Genomic DNA, 22,644 nt, shown 5'->3' on the forward strand with positions numbered 1-22,644 from the left:
TAAACATTGATGAAAATGCATTTGCACGGTTTAACACGTTTGTTAACTTATGCTGCTATTTCATTCCCTTGTAAGTTCACGCTTGGATATATTCGAATAATGCATAATTATCTAAAAGCTCCCACGCCAATCGATACAATGTTCGTCATTTTAGTTATGATGAAAATTGCAGCAATTAGACAGGAATATTTAATAAGGATAGTGTAATATTCCTTTAATATAGCTTAATATATATAGATATTAGTATAGCATATTTCGTATAAAATTGTATGATTATATAATAATATCAAATATGGACTTAATAGACTGCAAAAGCATTCCAAAATCAATACGATTTTTTTAAAATATAATTGTAGACTTATAATATCACAAAGACTCTATACTGTGATCCATTAGGTGTTTGTGTCATGTACTCTACTCATTTTTTACTTTATTAATTGAGATTACCATAATAAATTCACTTTTCATCGCCAGTTATAATACACCACAAAAAACCTTTCCATTGGCTGTCTGATAAGGTTTGTTTCAATCAATTCGTGTGGTAGCTATTTTCCCTTCTTTTGAATATTTCCCATTCTATTTATCTGGAAATACTTGATTCACTAACCATCTAAGCTATCTGAATTTCGTTCACTAAATATTACAATTTATTGCCTTCGAACATTGGTAGTTTTAACAAGTAAATATGTGTGGTTAATACAAATAGAAACCTTTGCTTAATACACAAATCATAATTATCATATAACTCTTTTAAACACGCTTCAGAGGAGAGAAATTAATATTTTTTATTTACTTTCGTTTGAATGTGCCTTGTATATTGAATAGAACTGCTAATTTCTATAACTGAAACATAAAGTAATTGAACTGAAATGCATACAACAATTACACAATATTATTTAGTAATAAGACTGAAACGAAATCAGTGAATCTAAATTAGTAAAAACATTAATTATTAGTCACTGATTGTAGCGCAATTAATTACATAACTCGAATTGCATATAAATTATATATCTGTAACAATTGGAGGGTTTCATGTTTTTAGTAAAAGAATTAAATACTGCCTCGGTGAATTTTGTAAAAATTCAACTACACTTAAACTACATTTACTTACTACATTTAAAATTTAAAAAATGTTAGTTAATCGGCAGAATCTATATTCTCCTCCATTATGGCCATTATTTAGTAATATTTAAACTCTATATGGGTAAAAGTAATTTCAACTTTACCTAATAGATGACTTTAAAGCTGCATCTATAGTTATACTTATTGAATGAAGCCATGTTATAGCGCATTTGAAAGACAACATTCCATAGAATATTCCAGATGTAAAGATAAAGATTCATTGAGTCAATCAAAAATTATTATGCTCTGAAAATTGAGATTCCATTTGATGTATTGGAATACGACTTAATGTAGTAAGTTAGTTTGAAATCCAATGTAATAAGTTATATGGATAACATATTGAAAAAATGATCCATACAAATCAAAGAACATTTTAATTAGTTTGAGGATGAGACAGTGGTAACTCAAAGCTAATAAAACTATTACGATATTACGTTACTGCATAATAAAGCTCTTCTAGGAATTATTCACCAGAATACCAAAGTCATACTTCATCAGTCATATACATTAAATATTGCTCCTTCCAATACTAATAGTCCAATTAGTCTAGTCCAGTCTTACATGGTTTAGTTTGGATTACTTTCAATTATTATGCATATAATTTTCTGACTAGTCACAACAGAAAAACAATAATATACACAATTCAGAAACAGACATCGTTATTAATTATATAACTTAATTTAAAATGGAAACATACAATTGGTAAATTAGTTTCAACAGGTATTAGTTTATGAAAAACAAAACTAAATTATTTATTAATATCAGTCGGTGTTTCTGTTGGTCATTCACGAAATATCTGAGCCCCAGGTGAAAAAGACATAAATCCATAATCTCTAATGAAGAATATTGTCACCAGATGAGAATATTCATGAGTTGGATGTCTTTCTTCCTTTGACCTCATTAATTTTGTTAAATATAAATTAATTTTATAAGAAAAATATTTGTCGTCCTTTTATTTATTTCAGCTAGTGCAAGAAGGATTCATATGTCAACAAAATTTTGCATCATATCATATTACTAGAACAGTAAGGTAATGTATCCCAAGTATACTCAACTTATTGCCAATTGAAACTCAATGGAATCAAGTGAAAAAATCTACAAACTAAGCTAAATATATCACACCAAAACCGAATTACACGATTTATTTCTTACTTTTCTTTAACTAGGTTATTTATGGTCAATGTTGAGTTCCGTAGTGATGTTGTAAGAGAATATATGTAGGTTTACCTAGATATTTCTAAGAACTTAAGATCTTCTGAATACTAATATATTCAAATTAATATATCTTTATTGAATCAGTATCATTCATTCATAGGTATGATTAGAGATAAGCGATTTTTAAGCTATATACAACGTGGGGTCAAAGTCCCGCTACCATTTTGATTGCCTATAACTTTGGTCAAAGAAAAGACAAATAAGTTTGGTTTACATAAAAGGTTTATGAAGTCTTTACATTTTTTTCATTATGATTGAAAAATATATCGGCTAAATAGTGACCCCGATTCACTATGAAACTTTCGGCTCTTTTTAAGGCATTTTTCATGATATGCTGCAACATCTGAGGCTGAATTTCCTCAATTTCGTGACAAATATTGCCTTTAAGATGTTGAATCAATTGAAGCTCATTCAAATAAACCTTTGATTTTAAAAAACCTCATAAAAAAAAGTCTGGTGCTGTTAAGTCTGGAGATCTGGCTGGCCATGCTAAATCGCCACTTCGCGAAATTAGTATTCATGGAAAAACTACGAGTAGCCGTGCCGTGGCCGTAAGAGTTTAGCTCGCCGACAAAGTTTATGAAATAAAATAACAGATAGTGTTCGTTAAAATTAAGTGAATATTTGTTTGTTACTTTTGAAAATATTAAAATGGAAAGTGAGTGATTAAAATACTACTAAACGAAGTTATATAATTTTAAGCTGTGTTTCGTATATGATATGAATTATTAAACAGTTATGGCAAGAATAGTACGGTCATGTAAAGTTATATCTTACATATCTCGCAGAGAAAACAAATTAACGTGTCCGCTTTATCAGAAGTTATATAGAGCTGTGAAAAAAAACCCGACATTAACATTAACAAAATTCGAGAATAACAAGAATTGTCTGTTTTATTTGCTTACAAGATATTTAGATTTTCACAAAATTGTACATTTATTAATTGATATGGTTCTGGAGACATAGTATATCATTGTAATAAAGGTACTTGTAAAGGTTGTTTGGTAGTATTGACTTCTGATTAAGAACAATGCAATTTTATTTAAAAATTTAAATAAACAAAATATTCTTTTAATCAGTGTAGTTATTGTTGCTGTAATATATATTTTATGTGAGAAATATGGATAAAATGATAGACTATATGAATACATAATGAAGTAATGAAAATATGTAGGATTTAAAATGAAACTAACTACCTAATTTGCATAGATGGAACACATAGGACAAATAGAAGAAATTATGAATTATTAACAGTAAATTTGTAACATTTTAAAGCACTGATGAATATTAAGGCGTTTAATGATTAATGCTATAAGATTATATGTCATCTTATTATTTGAACTATTGTCAAACAGGGTGACGAATACACTGACCTACAGCCCATATATTCGGGTGTTTTGCAGAGCAGTGTTCTCGGCCCATTGTTATATCTTATGTATATAGCTGACCAACCAACCTCACGAAACACTACTGTTGCAACATATGCTGACGGTACAGCGGTTTTATCATCACACGAGGATCCAATATCAGCCACAAAAAACCTACAACTTCATCTTAAAAGAGTCGAGTTGTGGTTGAAAATGTGGCGTATCAAAGCAAATGGGACAAAATCTACTCATATGACATTCACCCTTTGCAGAAGAACATGCCCGTCAGTAAAATTGAATAATCATGAACTTCCGCAAGCAAATAGCGTTAAAGAGCTGGAAATGCATTTTGATCGACGTCTGACTTGGAAGAACATATAGTGACAAAACGCAAACAGCTTGGGCTTAAACTAAACCAAATGTATTGGCTAATAGGGCGTAAATCTAAATTATCACTAGATAACAAGGTTTTGCTGTATAAGACAATATATAGGCCCATCTGGACCTATGGCATTGAACTGTGGGGTACTACTAGCAAATCTAACATAGATATCCTCCAGAGGTTCCAGAATAAAGTGTTGCGCGTCATCGTCGATGCCCCATATTACGTGTCCAACAAACTGATTCAACGCGATATCCCCATAGAACCCATAACGAGTGTGATTCGAAGTGCTAGTGCAAAGTACTCTGAAAGACTGTTAGGGCAACTCAATGCACTCGCCAAACAGTTAAATGTGCGCGATGACAGTGAAGTACGTAGGCTCAAACGCAAACTACCATACGAACTGGTTAATAGACACATAGAGTGAAATTTAATAATTTCTAGAATAAGTTAGAATAGTCATTACAATAAGTTAGGATAGACTTTAAAATAAGTTAGAATAGTATCTAGAATAAGATTTAGATTGTTAATTGTACAGCAGATCACTTACTGAAGTGATCTTTTACATGTTAGGATGGTTATTTTATATAACAGAAATCAAACAATAATACTTATTGCCAACGGTCAGATTGTTGATGTTCCAAGAGATTAATAAAATAAAAATTATTTGAGACCTAAATTTTGGAAAACCAATAGTTAATTTAATGATTGCAAATACATTCCTTGAATATGCATTTATAATCTGTAAAAAAAATTACCCACCTAATTGTGTTCATTATTATTTTAATAAACATGTTAAAATCATTTCAAATCAATTTCAAAATTCTCTTATTCATATATTCTCTGTTTTAATAAACAAAAGTCTATTATTTAATTTGTTATTATATCCTTATGTTTATAACATAGAAGTAAACAAAGATCATGTTCTGAAAGTAATATTACTTATATTATAATGTTCGGTGGAGTTGTAATTTACACTTATTAATACTTTGTTGATTATTGAAAATGAATGGAGATTAGATTTAATTAAATGCAATTTAATTTTTTTTATTGAGTGTTAGTTCTTGAGATAGTTTGCGGATGTTTTAATATACAGACCTTTATTATTTTAATTAGTGTAATATATCAAATACATTAACAACATATCATTTTTAAATTAGTACTTTTACTCTGTTATGAGAGAAACATGATTAATTTAATACATAGCCACAGGGCGATCACTAGTACCAATAAATACCATATATCTTCATTGAAAGTATTTAAAAATATAAAAATTAATGCATTTTTATAACATCGTCTTGATATATATAGTGATTAACAATCTGAACGTCAAAGCGTTAAGATTAACTATACAAAGTGAATTAAAAAATAATCAGCTTACCTTTAAAAGCTCGGGATTAATATGTTCCTTATAGTAGACGCTGACCTCCACGATATCCAGCTCCAAACCTAAGGCCTTGGCCGTCAGCAGTACCGCCCTCGATCCGGGGTTCATGTCGTTGGAGTATAGTTTCGGAGCCATGGTCTCGCGCGATACGTCACCCGATACCACTGACTAATGCTCCTAATATGAATTGGGCCTAACGCGTGGAAGTGTTGTTGTTACTGCAGTAGCCGATCTAACGTAATTACTGAACCATGGCCGACGTCCTTCAAATTAGCCGAACCAGAGTAGTGTGAATGCCCTACGTCTAGTTTTTTCCCCCAATAGCTTTTACCTAAGATTATCGAATAGATTGTGTATTCAACTGAGTCAAAAGAAGGTCCTTTTTTGTTTCGTGCTACCTGAATTATTTTAAATTGAGTAATTTTGATATTTTCGCCTTAACATGCGCATCAACGCATTAATTAACTTTATTAATAATTCGTTCTATTTTTAGATATGTTAAAAAAGTAGCCATTTAACAGTAATAAGTTTAAAAATAACTATATTCAAATTTAATAATGCATAAAAATGGCGATGTGTTCATTGTGGTTTTGTTATTTCATTTCGGTCATATTTTCTTATCTATAATATATTGTTTTTATAATATAAGATAAATCATACAAAAGAAAGAATTATGATGGCTATTTTGTTACATAACTCTGGTCAGATCCACAAAATCACAGTGAACAATCGGTTTTAGTTTTCGAAATATTAAATAAATTCATTATTTTACTGTCTTTGACCATTAACGGCCACTTATTGGATTAAAAGGTATAAATCAGAAATGAATAGAGATTGAAATAGTCTTTTACATTACTTGGAATCTGTTTCGCGTATTAGGGTTCAACAATAACCGTTCATCGTGCCTTCGTACCAAAATCCTTAGTATCGCCTTTCAATTTTCCTTGTATCTTGATGGACCCTCTATCCTTGCTTGTCGCTCATGTTGCCCAAAAGAAAATCAAGATATGAATACAGAAAATGTATTTTGAGAGACATATGTTGTGGTAATTTTGTCGATTACGTGCTTGTAATCCGATGAGTCGATAAATATTCCTTCTTTGATTATTACGTGTAATAGTTTTAGAAGCAACTTAGTTCTTAATAAGGCCAGGATTAATGTAATGAGGTGTTAGTGAAACGTCCTATGAATTCATAAGTGGTACATAGGACACATTTTGTTGTGGCTCATAATGAGTATCATAGTTTTCTTCTGTATGCGTTCCAAAACAATTTAAACAAAGTACTGAAAATAAGCATCATTGAATTTGTCTTGATTTTTTGTGTTTGCAATTTAATATCAGCAAACGTAACAGAAACAATTTGAATCGAATTTACAACGTTGTCTCTGTATTTTCGCATGTTTCGAAGCATAATTACAGCACAAAACAACGTCATCAGCTGACGCACAAACTAGAAAACTATAACAAATCTTAACACACGGATTAAAAATCTGAGTTCAGGGCAATTAAATAACGTTAAAGGTCGTTCTCATTTGCTCGAATCTAAAAGCTGATCCAAATTTGTAAAGTTGTGGAGAAATAACAACGCTGTTTGTTAATTAAAATCACCGAAAAATGTGTTTGCATGTATGAGAACTATTTACACAATCATTTTCCACAATTTGTTCGCATCTTTATGGCGATGCCATGTCGAAATATTTCCGTGGTACAGAGCCTCCATATATTAAACGACTGTTTGGTATATTTTTCTGCACAATAAACGATATTTAATCAACATACGAAATTATATTTATCTGTCATTCAATAAATCGTTAACTAATACTTGAAATTATCCGAACTACTGATAAGAAATATTAATAACCATTCGTATCTTGTAGAGATGCTCTGTTTAATAAGCTTTGTTGTTCTGTTATACCTATTATATATTAATTTTATTTTTGTAAAAAGAGTATTGCATTTTATGTGTATGTCTAAAGATGCGTATAGATCTGCCAATCTGCCGTGTATTTAAAGCTGTTTAAATTTATTTAACATATATTTTCAGCATTTCGAAATCTTGTACCAATCAAGCCATGACGCATTGATCTGAACAGGTGCTAATCAAAAAGTACTGTGTTTGATAAGTACGTTGGGTGCGATAGAATTTCCCGTTCAGGCTGCAACAGTTTACGCTTCACAAAACTTGCAACGCTCGGGCTCGTTGTCATGCAAGTCATTATTGCTGGTATTTTTTTGCAACAATACGACGTAAAATGTATTCCATTGTCATCGGTAGATATTTGCAGTTACAGTTTCTACAATATTGGCTTTAGCACCTCCTAATACTCTGCACCTTGTTACATCCACATCAGTATCGATGTGGATGGCTCTCCTATGACTACCCATGATGGCTACCCATGACTTCTTTCACTTGTCGGCACTTGGATTGTCGTAGTAGATCCACTTTTCGTCGCCGATCAAAATACACCATAGAAAACTTTTCATTTTTTATCTAGTAAGCTGGATTTGAAACGGTTCGAAATGTCATTTTCTGTTAATTCTTGTGGTAGCGGTTTTCCTTCTTTTTGGGCCTATACGAATTTATCAATATGCTTTTCAACGTATTTTCGGCCGATTAACAGTTAAACAATTAAACTATAAGCAATAATGTATTAATAATCCAGCAATTCGTAAATAATAATATTAAGTAATAATAATTAAGTAATACTTTTTCATTATTACCGCATTCAATAAGGCAGGAAGGTATAATATAACATAAAACTAAAAAGAAATAGTAACTGTTCATACATGAAACATAAACAAGAACATTGTTGAAATTACACACCATCATCATCTACTCGACATTAAAAAATAAGCATGTTATGAATTATAAATACTTGAAAGTTAAAATACGTTCGAAAGAGCACTAATACTTCAATCCAATTTACGATCTGTTCAAACATTTGAATTAAAGAATTTATTGATATTAGTATAGTAAGTAGTTGCTATAGAGAAACAACCTTTCATTTTAAATTCGTAACAAATAATATAATTAAAAGCAGCGTATACAACTACGCATTAAAATCTATAAAACAGTAACAGTAAAATACTTGGACTTTAATATTAGTGTAAGGTTACCATAGAAAAATATGTCAAAATAAAAACGTAACCATTAATATTTAAATATAAAAGCATGTGTTGATTTAAAATATGAGCCTATTAAAATTATTGTGAAACATTTGAACTTAAGAAATGAATCATTAATAATATTCTATCTAAGTGGTCAATATATCTAAATGGTTCAATATATATTATTATTATATTTGAAATGGTATACATAACACATATTAATGAAATAATAACTAAATCTATTAATGTGATCTAAAGAAACTATACAAAATTGGGATTACATATTTTCTACTTAAAATGAGATGAGATTTTGATTAAGCATATTAATAATATTGGCTTGATACCTAAATTAATCAGTAAAATGGAATGAATGTACAAATATTCAATAAATCTTCAGTCTTACGCACATCTGTTAACCTATAAGGATGTTAGGATAAGATCGTAGAAATGTTATGGATTCGTGGTAATAAAAATGCTTCTTTTAGTGTACAATTTTCTCAACACTGTCACTTCAATGTTCCTTCATCTTTTTGATGCCCTTTTAGTAAAACTATTTGTTTTAGATCATAAATTATAAATAAAGATCACACAGTCCGTATCCTTTTATTTAGGTGTGTAGTAGTGGATTTATTTTCATTTCGCTCCTACTATCCTTTCTCCATCTCTTTTATGTTCTAATGAAGCCGTTTTCCTTGCTTTATTCAAGAAAAAAGTCAAGATAGCAGTACAAACATCAAGTCAAGATGTTGACTTTAAGTCTTATCGGATAAACAAGAATTTTGAGTTCATATGTCATGTTAGCTTGACAATTTTATAGTTATGAGCCCTTATATTGCTCCAAACATTGTTTCTTAGAATAATCTGAAATTTGAAAGATATGTAAGAAAATGTGTATGCAGTAAAAAAAAGTAAGTTGTAGACCACCGGATATAATCACAACTTACAATGAAGTGTAACCATTATATAATAAAATACATTTTAAACTTGTTTTGGATGCTAAAATATTAAACTGTGAAAAATTGATGGGTGATTCAACCTTTTTATTATTATTTTCAGAAGCAGTACACCAAATAACAAAGCAGCAGGATGTAAATAATTCCTATGAATGTATGCTCTTGTTTTTTTATTGATAAATTTTAAAGTGATTTATAGTTAAAAACGCTCTAAAAATACTTACTATAATATAACGATATTCAAATCAGTATTACATATTTAATTTATTTTGAATTATTTCAATAGACAGTTTGATCATCTTTTTTATTAATTTTTAGGAAACAATAGTTTCAATAAATCGAAAAGGATTGTTTTTAATCGGTGTTTTCTAATCAATTTAATTAACTTACTGTCGTTGAGTCAATAAATAAATTTACCAACGCTCGGTACAAAAAAAATATCGTGAAGAAATGCACCATTCATTTTAAACCATTCATTAATTTATAACACTATAGCAGACCTTGATACAGTCTGTGCGACTGTTGGATTGCGCAGCGTACTAATGACTAATTGGTTAAATTAAAGCTTGTTTGTTTTCATTTTATTTGAGCCATATTAAGACGTAATTTAGCAACCTAGACAGAAATCAACCAAGCGCGAGTGGTTGGAAGACGAGCTATCTAGTTGCTAACGGCAATCTATTTTGCCATATATTATACTAAACGGTAACAAGGTATATATAATTCTAAGAAATAAATTATAATTATATCGTATAGTTTAATACTTCATTATAAACAAAGATGAATATAAGAAGTATCTACATATTAATCGTCATAATGAAAATTTTGTAAAAGATATTTAAAATTTCGAAATCTGCTTTTGATTATTTTGATGTTTAGTGAACAGAGAAAAGCTAAGAAACATTGTTTTTGCTTAAGGGCTCATAGTATTTAATATAGTTCTGAATACATAGTATATCATTGTACAAGAGGTAATTCTAAAGGTTTTTAAGATTTTTCTGTAAATTTTATTGGTATTAACTTCTGATTCATTTCAGGTTTCTTTAGTAGATGTATAACTTAACAAATCAGTAACCGAATATTGCACGTAATATATACATTAAATTGTTCATCATGACTTAAAAAGAATGTTTCAAAGAATATTAACATTATAAAATAGCTTCATAGAATTTTAATTCTTCATTTATTGGTGAGTTAATATGTCTCATATAGGACGTAGATAGCAGTAGATTAATGAATGCCATAGAAGGCAAATTAAAGATGATATTCTGCAAAGGTGTGATCGAAAAATGGAATAAATAAGCAAAGAACGATGCAATTTTATTTAAATAATTAGGTAAAGAATTTATTCTTTTAATCAGCCTGGTGTATTTATTGTTTTTGCATTATATATTTTAGGTGGGAAATATTAATAAATGTTAATGACTCTATGAATACATAAATGAACTGACGAAAATATGCAGCATTATTTTCAGAACTATAAAAACCTCAGAGCATCAAACATAAGTATACATGACCTTTTTTTACTTTTATGTTATAAATATAAGTATGGAATAATAAATGAAGTAATACATGTTTGTATATTCAAACAGGATATATGAATAAAAACAATTTACAATAACGAACATAATTAGGTAATTTATTTTTTACATTTTGGAAATGTATACTAATAGAATGTCTTTACAATTATTGCACTAATAATTAAACACCTTAATATATAATTGATAATACTTTAAACGGTTTACAAATTTACTGTTAATAATTCATAATTTCTTCTATTTGTCCTATGTGTTCCATTTATGGAAATTATGTAGTAAACCAGAGAATATATAAATAAAACAATTTTGAAATTGATATTTCACTTCAGCATGTATATTAAAACAATAATGAACATATTTAGTTATTTTTAATAATTCAGAAATATATATCAGAGGGAATTGTTTATAATCATTAAATTAAGTATTGATTTTTCAAAACTTAGGCCTCTAAAGTAAATATTCAAAGTAATTGATGTAAAGCTATAATAGCGAAATAATAAAATGTCATTTAGTTACATGTTTTATAACATTCAATAAAATAACTTAAATAACGTTAAACACCTTAATAGTTATGAGTACTTTAAAATGTTTACAAATTTACTGTTAATAACTCAGAATTTCTTCTATTTGTCCTATGTGTTCGATCTATGCAAAATATGTAGTTTCTTTCTTAATCATATTTATGATATTTTATTATAAAATATATTAACAATATACATATAATATAATTGTCAGTGGTATTATTAATTTAAATTTAATCAATACTTTGTTAATACTTAACGAAAATTAGATTTATTTAGATGCCATATAAAAAGTTAGTGAGTGTTAGATTTTGAGATAGTTATTTTAATATGTTTTAATATACATACATTTATTATTTTAAAATGTTATATATGAATACATTTGATTTTATGTTTATTATTTCTAGTAACGTAAATTTTTAAACGATACGATTAACTCAAAAAATTGTTGTCGAATTTCGACAAAGCGGTCAATATTATAAGTGTTTGAAAACAATAAAAATGTGAAATCAAAATTAATTAGGTAAAATTTATTTATTTTTTATCATGGTAGCGGCTTTTTAAGCGTGGGAAATTTCAAGGGGAGCTAAGTTTGGCGAAGAAGCTGCATATTGAAGCAATTCGTATTTTAATTAATTCATTTTAACTATATGAAAACAGCTTAAATGGAAGTTAACAAAACTACTTTGAAATTTAGGTTCCCTAAAATCTCGCAGTGATTTGCATGAGCAGGAGCATGTCGACCTAGTTTTTTGGTTAGTCTGCAACAGTGTCCTTGGCAATATCGTTGTCATCGACATCATCGATATCGTCAACTTTCATTTCATCGACAAACGCAATCATTTTGACTTGATTGACTTCTTGATATTGTCCAATTTCTAATGTTTGATTAGAATGTGAAAAATTAACGTTTGATGTATATTCAGTTTCATTCCCATTAATTTTAATGAATATTTTGGACATTCTCTGCAATAAATATCTATAGCCATCAAATAAAGTATTTCGGTACAGGTTCTCATTATTAGCATCATCATCAATCCATAGTCGGCGCTTAGTTAGAGTGTTTAGTTTCTCGACCAATATACTGCTGTTGATGTTGCAGGACTTCGAATGTTTTTCACTAAATCTAAGTCAGCCACAGCTGTTCTGAACTCGGACAATGTTAGTCTCTTATTTTCCAAATTATTTTCGATGATCTCGATTCACGTCTTTTTCGGTGCAGTTTGCTGCATCTTGTCTGTAAGGAATTCGCCGATCTTTCATTCGACATACATATCCTAAGTGTTGTAACCTACGACTGTGAACTTATTCCTCAATTATACACTGATTGGCACATCTTAAAGACCTGAAGCTTAAAGTCATGTCAAACTGTAATAAGGTCGAAGTCTTGGAGTCATACAGAAGGATTGGAAAGATAAGTAGTAACAGTTCCGCTTCCTCATATGAGCCATCTTAGAGAAGCAAAAGATCTTTCAGCTTGGCCAAATTGACTAGTTGCTTCAGCGATAGACGCCGTTTTATATATATAAATACATCGATAAACCAGATATTGTTAAACCTCTGAATTTATACTCGCTACAGCTCATCCCATATATGTAGTATACAGAGTAAATATTAGGATGTAAAATATATAAAATTTTCATTATATTTAATTATGCTTTTTGCTGGTGTAAATTAAATAATCTTTTAGATGAAAACACTGGTCCTGACACAAACGAGACAAATCAAAACAAGCTACTAAACAGCACTAATGGAATCAATGAAATGATTCCATTAGTATCATTTAATGATAACAAAATTAATACCATCGAACAGGTTTCATTGCTAGCTATAAAAACAAATAATACAGATCAAATCTGTACAAAAAAATTGTTTCTTATTTGACATCTCTAGTTAGTAGATTTAAAGAGAATTCTTTAGAAATATGTGTAAAATTCAAGAAAGTGCTTTAGAAGTTATACTTGTAAATTAAATAATCTTGTAGATGAAAACACTGGCCCCGACACAAACGAGACAAATCAAAACAAGCTACTAACAGCACTAATGGAATCAATGAAATAATACCATTAGTATCATTTAATGATAACAAAATTAATACCATCGAACAGGTTTCATTACTAGCTATAAAAACAAATAATACAGATCAAATCTGTACAAAAAAATTGTTTCTTATTTGACATCTCTAGTTAATAGATTTAAAGAGAATTCTTTAGAAATATGTGTAAAATTCAAGAAAGTGCTTTAGAAGTTGTACTTTTCAAGCCTAGGGTAACGCAGAGAACTGGTACTACCAACATGATAATCTAAAATTATTTCTAAACCTCTATTGGCATTTGAACAAATTTAATTTTGATGAACGACTGAAAATTACATGGTACCAAGTCAAGTAAAATTAAAGTGTTCTAAATTTCATAAACCAATATTCATATTTGTCACTCCTAACCTTATGCCGCATTCGTCTTGCTTGGGTATTGATGCAAGTATAACAGAACAATAATAATAAATTAATTTGTAAATTTAATTTTTAGTAAGCATTTATAACGAAAATATAATAAGGAAAATATTTGTTAATCGTTGACGAAAGAACTTAACAAAAAAAATTAAGCCATTTTTCACAGACTTTTACTTAATTTTGTCGATATCATAATTTTCAGAATTTGACAAACCTTTTATCTTTACTGGGATGGTACATCCTTTTTTTCTAATTAGGTTTTGTTAAATATATCATTAATTTTGCGGCAATTCATTTAATCAAAATATACTAGTTACTTAACAGAGTCTATTTGGTGGGCTATTAAAACATAATTAATCATGAAAAACGTCATGAGAAATTCCAAAAAGTTTGTAATTACTTAAAAAATATTAGAGAACTGCATCAGCTTTAGGGTTTCGCAACTTTCGTCGATAATATAATAAATCACCGTCGTCTAGCAAAAACATCTGTTCATCTGGTATGAGTTTCGTCGAATCACATGTGGTTTCTTGATAAAATTACTGATTATATTTTAATGTTTCTTGTTTACAATGAATTATTAATATTAAACAACACATAAATTAGTCATTTAATGTAACTAAATAGAATACAATTAACAAATTTTATAAATTCTACAAACAATTAAGTATAACGTAAGTAACGACTCAAATTAAAATTGTCTGATATAAAAGTACATATTACATGATTGAACTGTCATCTGTCATCAACATAACCTTGAAACATTATTTTTAACATTTATGTTGTTGTATGTATTATGATTGTCCTAAAAATAAAAATACAGTAATTTATTAACGAAAGTATTCTTTATAATGATCAATAAACTTTTGGTTGTGCTTGAGACAATCGTCATGATACTTTTTCCACTTTAATTGAAGTACTTCCAAAACAAGGTTTTTGCTTTTGATATACGGGAATAAAATAAGTTATTTGGTGCCAAATCAGGGCTGTAGGGAGACTCGACCTTTTGTCGCTTCTTTTTTCAGAATTCACACATTTATTCAATTCATAATTCACCGTTCTATGTTGTTTTAACCTCGCGGTTGCCACATCCGAAGAAACATTTAAATAATTTGCTTTAAAATGCTTCGCGCAAGAATTACTTATGTTGGATTTTACTAGCCTTGGAAGATCTACATTTGACTAGCCTTGGAAGAGAAGAACACAACACAACGGATTGTTACATTGTTTAGAGCTCATACGGATAGATCCAAGATTCATCACCTGTATAGATGTGAGACCCAGCTTTGGATGTACTGCGATTGTATTTTTTTGGCATTAATTGGCACGAGCATCTTTATCTTCTTTGAGGTCTTGCAAAATTACTTGGGATCCAACCTGAACAAATATTTTTCACAGCTAAATGTTCACGGAATATCCTATTAATGCTAGTTATATTAGATAATACTACGACTACGATCAAATTTGTTATACTAACTTTAAAGAATGGCCAAGAATGCCAAAAGCTAAAATAATTTGATCGATGCACCACCGCCTTGTTAATCCATTTCAAATGTCGTATAAAATCATCGCTCGAAAATATTTACGACTTTCACATTTGATCACTTGCTGTACCCTGTAGTTGAAAAACTTATAGAAAATGGCTTGCAGAAGCTGACGCTGTTAAACTAACTGTTCAAGAACACTACATTTAACATTGAAAACAAGATATATAGCGAAAGAAAACGAAGATACACCATTAGTTATAAGTTGCAAGAGATGCATATGAAGTGAACAATCAAAGTAAAAATATTTTTCTTAGCATAAACAGTATCAAGTCATTTTGCAGAATGAGAATGTTTAATCACATGTTGCAAAAATTACATGTCTCGTCCTACGCGCAATATTCCCCAGACCATGCTTCTTATGATTACCACATAAGTAATATTTCGTATCATATGGAAATGCCAAAAGTTGGATTGATTCGTATTTAGTCTTTTAAGCGACTATAGAAACTAGCCCAATTCTTGAAAATGGAATAGGACTAGTTTATATTTGTTAAATTAGTAACAATTATTGTGTGAATTAAGCAACCCACAATATCGAGTTGCATGGTAACTTTACCTGTCAGCAAAAACCTTTTCAAATTCCAAATACGCTTGTATAATTTAAGTGATTTTATAATTTCGTTAGTAATAATTAAATTATGTGGGTAAATCTCTGTCACGCCAGCCTCTTTCGTTTTTTAGCCTCTGTGCTTGCGTGGGTTTCATACTACGATCCTCAGTATTAAACCTACAGAGTGGCCAACTTAGAAACCAACCCAAAAAATATTTAGTCTTATTATGTCTTGTTCCTGACGAGATTAGGATGATTGCTCATACTTGAATTTTGTATTCTTATCTATAAGCAATCACAATAACAAACAGAGTACCTCCATGCTAAGACTAATTTCAGATCCATTCCTATAACAGCAATAGGAGGATCATCCTGTCATTTTGACCACACCGGCTATCAATAATTTTATAACATATTTTTGGTTGATATTTTATCTGATATATCGATATTTTTTGCACATCGATTCCAAAGGGTAGTATAGAACTTTTATTATGATTTCCCCCGCCATCCTTCGGCCATCAAGTGAAATTTTGCATAAAACATAGGACTGGAGTGGAAAAAGTTTGGTTTGAATAGCATAGTCTCTCTCAGAGACCTTCAGCTCTCGATAAAACGTCTGTCTTCTAAAAAAGCTCCAGACCTAGATGGTATATCAGTAAAAACTCAGGCTATTCTGTCTGTTCCACTGCAAGAAGAAGTTCCCCGCTTATCGCCTCCAAATCGATAAAGTCCCTATATCCTGACTCCAGAAAGTATCATACCTCGGTCTCCAGTTCAACAACAGGTTCCAATGTTCAACCCAAATCCAGCACGCTATCTGCAAAGGCAATGGCGTGTACAGTCTACTCTATTCCCTCCTCTACAGAAAATATAAACTCTCAATCCCCAGAAAGCGACTCTGTATAAAATGCTAGTCCGTCCAGTCTGCCTCTACGGAGCACAGGCGTGGTACAGGTATGTCTCTGAGAGATAACTTGAACTACTCCAAGTGTTCCAATCCAAAAAAGTTCGCTCATTACTCAATGTCCCATGGATTATGAGGAACGTCAATACTCACCTCGAATCAGGCATCCTGTACGTGAAGAGTTTCACGAACATGCTCAGTATTAGATTCTACCTAGGTGCCTTAAAACACGACAACACCTTGATAAAATCCGTACCCATCCACAAACCTCGATAGATAACCAACTACGATTAATCCAGTAACCCAGGGTCTCTGTCGCCCGCAAAATACTTCACTATCCCGAAACCGAAGCGACATCAGCAAAAGACTATTTGGTTCTAGCTGGTTATCTTGGAACAAGAAAAATTATTCTATCTAATTCGATATATCGACATTTTCTCGGCAGCCGACATCCCTAGTTCGAATGCTTCTGGGACATGCTCGCAAATTTATGTTTGTGATTATTCACAAGGCAAGAGTACGAAATCCGACAAAGACAATCATCTCACAAATGCCAGCAACTAGGTAAGATATAATTAAGTTGGTCACACGACAATAGGTAGAACTAATGCCGCGGACCTTCGTTAAGAAAACACGTTAAATAGTAGCAGATTTAGCTCAGAAAAACCCTAGTAGATATAAAGGAGACCAAAAGGAGAATATAACTAAAAAAATCTAAAATTAATTTTCGAAATTCCATATATGTTAAATGTTTCTTTAAACGTTCCTAGTCAATATCAAACACGATTAGATCTACATATATGTAAAAAATAAACAAAAACTCTGGAAATGGCAATTAGCAAATTATTAAGCAAGGTTTCCTAAAAATTAAAACGTTTATTTATGTCTTAATATTGCTAAAGTCAATGTAAACTTGATGAAATAATTAAACAATGTGGCAAAGTGACTTATTATTATGTAACGTCTTTTATTCTGTATGTTATCGATGGTAATAGAACAGTATACAATTTATAAATATAATCATTATAATTGTTATTGTAAATTTTTATAATTAAACTATTTTTGTAAGCACATAAGTAATAATAATTAAATATATTATGTAAATAATTAATAGTCGTGTCAACTATCAACAAAAGGTTTTAATTTAATTACAGAACTAGGTTAAAAACAAAATTAATGCAGGTATAAGTTTCTATATTACAAAGTGCGACTGCTATTCCAAAACTCGTGCCCTAATAGTAATGATAATAGTTTACATTACAAAATATTGAAGCAGACGGTAAATTCTGTGGAGACCAATTCTCCCATTGCTCAATTAATCTGAATCTAATAACGTTCTCCTTTGTAATTAGTGCTTTAGCCTAACTAAATGTACTCAAATTGTGACAGAAGTTTCATAGTCCAAGATGTACCAGTATATGTGATGTACCAATTTGGAAATTTATTCAATTTATTAAATCAGAAGCGAATTAAAAACTCTCAAAGTAATAATTTCCGTGAAACGTGAATCTTAAAAGGGACCAAATTTTATAAAATTATAGAGTATTTTATCAACATCTGATAAAACTCCGTTTTATTTTTATAATGATAATGATAATGGTGATTTAAATTTAATAAGAGATAAACAAATTGTTAATTGCAATTTGATTTTAGACATGCTGCCCTCTTACATATTACAGTGACAATAAACTGACAAAGAAATTGGCATGCCCAACTTGGTTACCTTCCACTAAGATCATTTTTACTTATTACTTTTACATATTGTATACTTCTTGTAAATACAAATTATTATATTCCAAGTTGATTCACATCAGCAGTGATTTAGCTAGGTCTCTATTCTATCCGCTACATGACAACGTCGAGCTGTATACTCAAATTTTAAATTAAAATACTCTTTTCCAGATAGTACTTCCAAAGATTACATATATAATTCATTAAAAGGGGGATTAAAATTTAATAACATTGCTTTTTCTAAAAGTTTCTTATGTGTAGTAAAATACGTATCTCCTCGATTTCAAATAATCTGAATTATCCCTTTCACTATATATATTTCTATAATTTTTCATTCCCAAAATAGTTGTAATTAAAAAGATTTTAATCGTCACCCTAACAAACGTGACTAACTAAATAAATCATACATACAATTAGTAGTAAAGTACAAATTAGTAAAGCATTAATAGTAAAGTATATAAATACTAAATAAGTCAGGAAACCTATGAACAAATAAATTATCGTAAATATTTTATGTTATTAGTTAAATTATATTATATTTTGCTTGAAACTAATAATAGGAAACTGACCAATGAATATTTGTTACCTAAGATCTATTTCATCTTTATTCTATAAAAATATATGTTTGGCAGTTCTTGCAGTTTAAGATCAGCGTACTTATATATAATAATGTACAAGGTATTCTTAATATACATATTAGTAACATTCTTTTTTTTTTAGATGAAATGTATTAAAACTTTTCTCATACAAAATTGGTATTGATTGTTTATAATATATGGATCCTTTCAACTTCAATTATATAAAATTATATATAGTAATTATATAAAGAATTAGTAGTAATATATATATATATATATATATATATATATATATAAATATATATATATATATATATATATATATATATATATATATATATATATATATATACCAATGAATATTTGTTACCTAAGATCTATTTCATCTTTATTCTATAAAAATAAATGTTTGGCAGTTCTTGCAGTTTAAGATCAGCGTACTTATATATAATAATGTACAAGGTATTCTTAATATACATATTAGTAACATTTTTTTTTAGATGAAATGTATTAAAACTTTTCTCATACAAAATTGGTATTGATTGTTTATAATATATTATGGATACTTTCAACTTCAATTATATAAAATTATATATGGTAATTATATATATATATATATATATATATATATATATATATATATATATAAATATATATATATATATATATACATATATATATATATATATATATAAATATATATTTATATATATATATATATATATATATATATATAAATATATATATATATATATATATATATATATACATATATATATATATATATAAATATATATTTATATATATATATATATATATATATATATATATATATATATATATATATATATATATATATATATATATCGCATCATATTATTTATTAATACTAAATATGTCACCAAAATTATACGCACAATTAGCATACATTATCTTATCTATTATATATTAATCGTTGATTTATATTACATATTAATCAAGACTAACAATAAGGAACTGACCAATTAATATTTGTTACTTAGGATTTATTTCATCTTTATTTCGTAAAAATAAATGTTTGGCACTTCTTGCACTTTGAAATCAACGTACTTTTATACAACAATGTACAAAGTACACTTAATATACATATTAGTAATACATATTATTTATATATTTTTCTAGATGACATGTATTACTTTAAAACTTTCTTCATACAAAATTGGTATCGATTAGTTATAATATATGGATCATTTGAACTTCAATAAAACTGAATTATGTCTTTCAGTATATATATTTCTATAATTTTTTATTCCTATAATATTTATAATTTATTTATTTATAATATTTTAATTAAAAATATTTTAATCATCACCTTATTAAACGTGACTATATTTAAATAAATTATATAAACAATTAGTACTAATATATATATATATATATATATATATATATATATATATATATATATATATATATATATATATATATATCTATATATATATATCTATATATATATATATTATATATATATATATATATATATATATATATATATATATATATATATATATAATAAAACAGCATCATATTATTTATTAATACTAAATATGTCATCAAACTTATACGCACAATTAGCATACTTTATCTTATACATTATATATTAATCGTTGATTTATATTATATATTAATCAAGACTAACAATAAGGAACTGACCAATTAATATTTGTTACTTAGGATTTATTTCATCTTTATTTCGTAAAATTAAATGTTGGCACTTCTCGCACTTTAAAATCAACGTACTTTTATACAACAATGTACAAAGTACACTTAATATACATATTAGTAACATATATTATATATATATTTTTCTAGATGACATGTATTACTTTAAAACTTTCTTCATACAAAATTGGTATTGATTATTTATAATAATGGATCATTTGAACTTCAATTAAACTGAATTATGCCTTTCGCTATATATATTTCTATTTTTTATTTTTTAAACCTAAAATATTTTTAATTAAACAGATTTTAATCATCACCCTAATAAACGTGACTATAACCAAATAAATTGTACATACAATTAGTAGTAAAGTATATAAAAAACCAGCATCATATTATTTATTAATACTAAATAAATCAAGAAAACTTATGCACAATTAACATAAATTGTCTTGAATATTTTATCTTACTAGTTAAATTATATTATATTTTGCTTGAAACTAATAATAAGGAACTGACCTATGAATATTTGTTACTTAAGATTTATTTCATCTTTATTCCGTAAAAATAAATGTTTGGTAGTTCTTGCAGTTTAAGATCAACGTACTTTTATGACCTATATTTAAAAAAATTGTATTTCCCTCACATTTATTAAAGCAAAAATATCAAATTATCTCACATTGCGCCTTAAATTTCATTGTCTATATACATATATCTATATTTTGTTTTATAAGCAATAATAAAAAACTGCTTACAGGTAGCTCAATGAAACGAAAGCTCTCAGACAATACAATGGCCAAAAAGAGAAGAAAAAAAAACAGTTTTCCTTACTTACTGCCTTCGATAATGTTAAAGGATCAATTAATTTAACTCAGCTGATGGACTCTACGGTCGAATAGAGAGAGAGAAAAAAAGGAGTAGTTTCGAGGCCGGTTCAGAAGGCGATTATGTCAGCAAGGCTCGTCGAAAACAAAAGCCAGTGTGGCATGCCGAGGCGCGGACGACAACCGGTGAAGGCGACTGCGGGCTACGTCAACGTTCGACTGTTTCCCGGCCCGACGTTCGACTGTTACGGACGCCGACTGGATGCACTTCGCGAGTGTTGAGCCGCTTGGCGACCGGGAGAAATCAATAAAACGTCGACGCCACTTTGGTCGTCCTATCTGGTCACGTTCCAGAATGTAATCCGGGCGGTTAGGGAGCAGAAATGATCATCGGGGAAAAACTAATAATGTAGAATGCATCTGCATCCATTTAGGTTTTAATTTTTTTTTATATGAAAAATAATTTAGACTAGTTGACCCGGCGAACTTAGTAGCTGAACTAAATTCATGATTTTATGGACGTAATATAATGAATATAACACATGGAATGACAAGTTTCGCGGGTAACAAAGAAAATGTTTTATCTTGTTCAAAATTGGCTTTAATCATTAACGTAATCTCCATCAAGAGTCACACAATCATTCCAGAGCCGCTCTAACATTTCAATCTTCACCACTTCTGTAGAACGATTTATATTTTGCTTCGAAATAGGCCTGTCACCAGTTGTTCTCCACTTAGATGACGATCGTTTTGATTCCGGAG

At 28.9% G+C, this 22,644-nt stretch overlaps 1 protein-coding gene and 1 long non-coding RNA gene across 4 annotated transcripts in view; one reads left to right on the forward strand and one right to left on the reverse strand.

Annotated features, from left to right (window-relative positions):
* LOC143198495 (glutathione S-transferase 1) overlaps positions 1–22,159 on the reverse strand; it is a 133,078-nt gene extending 110,919 nt beyond the window's left edge. Inside the window, exons 1-2 of one of the 3 annotated variants that reach the window (XM_076407749.1) lie at positions 21,894–22,159; positions 5,468–5,804 (exon numbers count right to left, since the gene is read on the reverse strand). In XM_076407749.1, the coding sequence (XP_076263864.1) occupies positions 5,468–5,608 (141 nt within the window). In that variant the 5' untranslated portion in view covers positions 5,609–5,804; positions 21,894–22,159. Of the gene's footprint in view, positions 1–5,467; positions 5,805–21,889 lie in introns of all 3 variants that reach the window. The other 2 variants (XM_076407748.1, XM_076407750.1) reach the window with 2 other exon arrangements.
* LOC143198497 (uncharacterized) lies at positions 10,126–10,874 on the forward strand. The gene is made up of 3 exons (XR_013006227.1): positions 10,126–10,249; positions 10,574–10,623; positions 10,749–10,874. It is a non-coding gene; the product is annotated as an uncharacterized LOC143198497 (long non-coding RNA).
* Positions 22,160–22,644: the final 485 nt, after the last annotated feature.

This window comes from Rhynchophorus ferrugineus, unplaced genomic scaffold (assembly GCF_030347505.1).
Source record: "Rhynchophorus ferrugineus isolate W39M unplaced genomic scaffold, kcgeb_rfMv2 rfM6, whole genome shotgun sequence".
NCBI lineage: Eukaryota > Metazoa > Arthropoda > Insecta > Coleoptera > Curculionidae > Rhynchophorus > Rhynchophorus ferrugineus.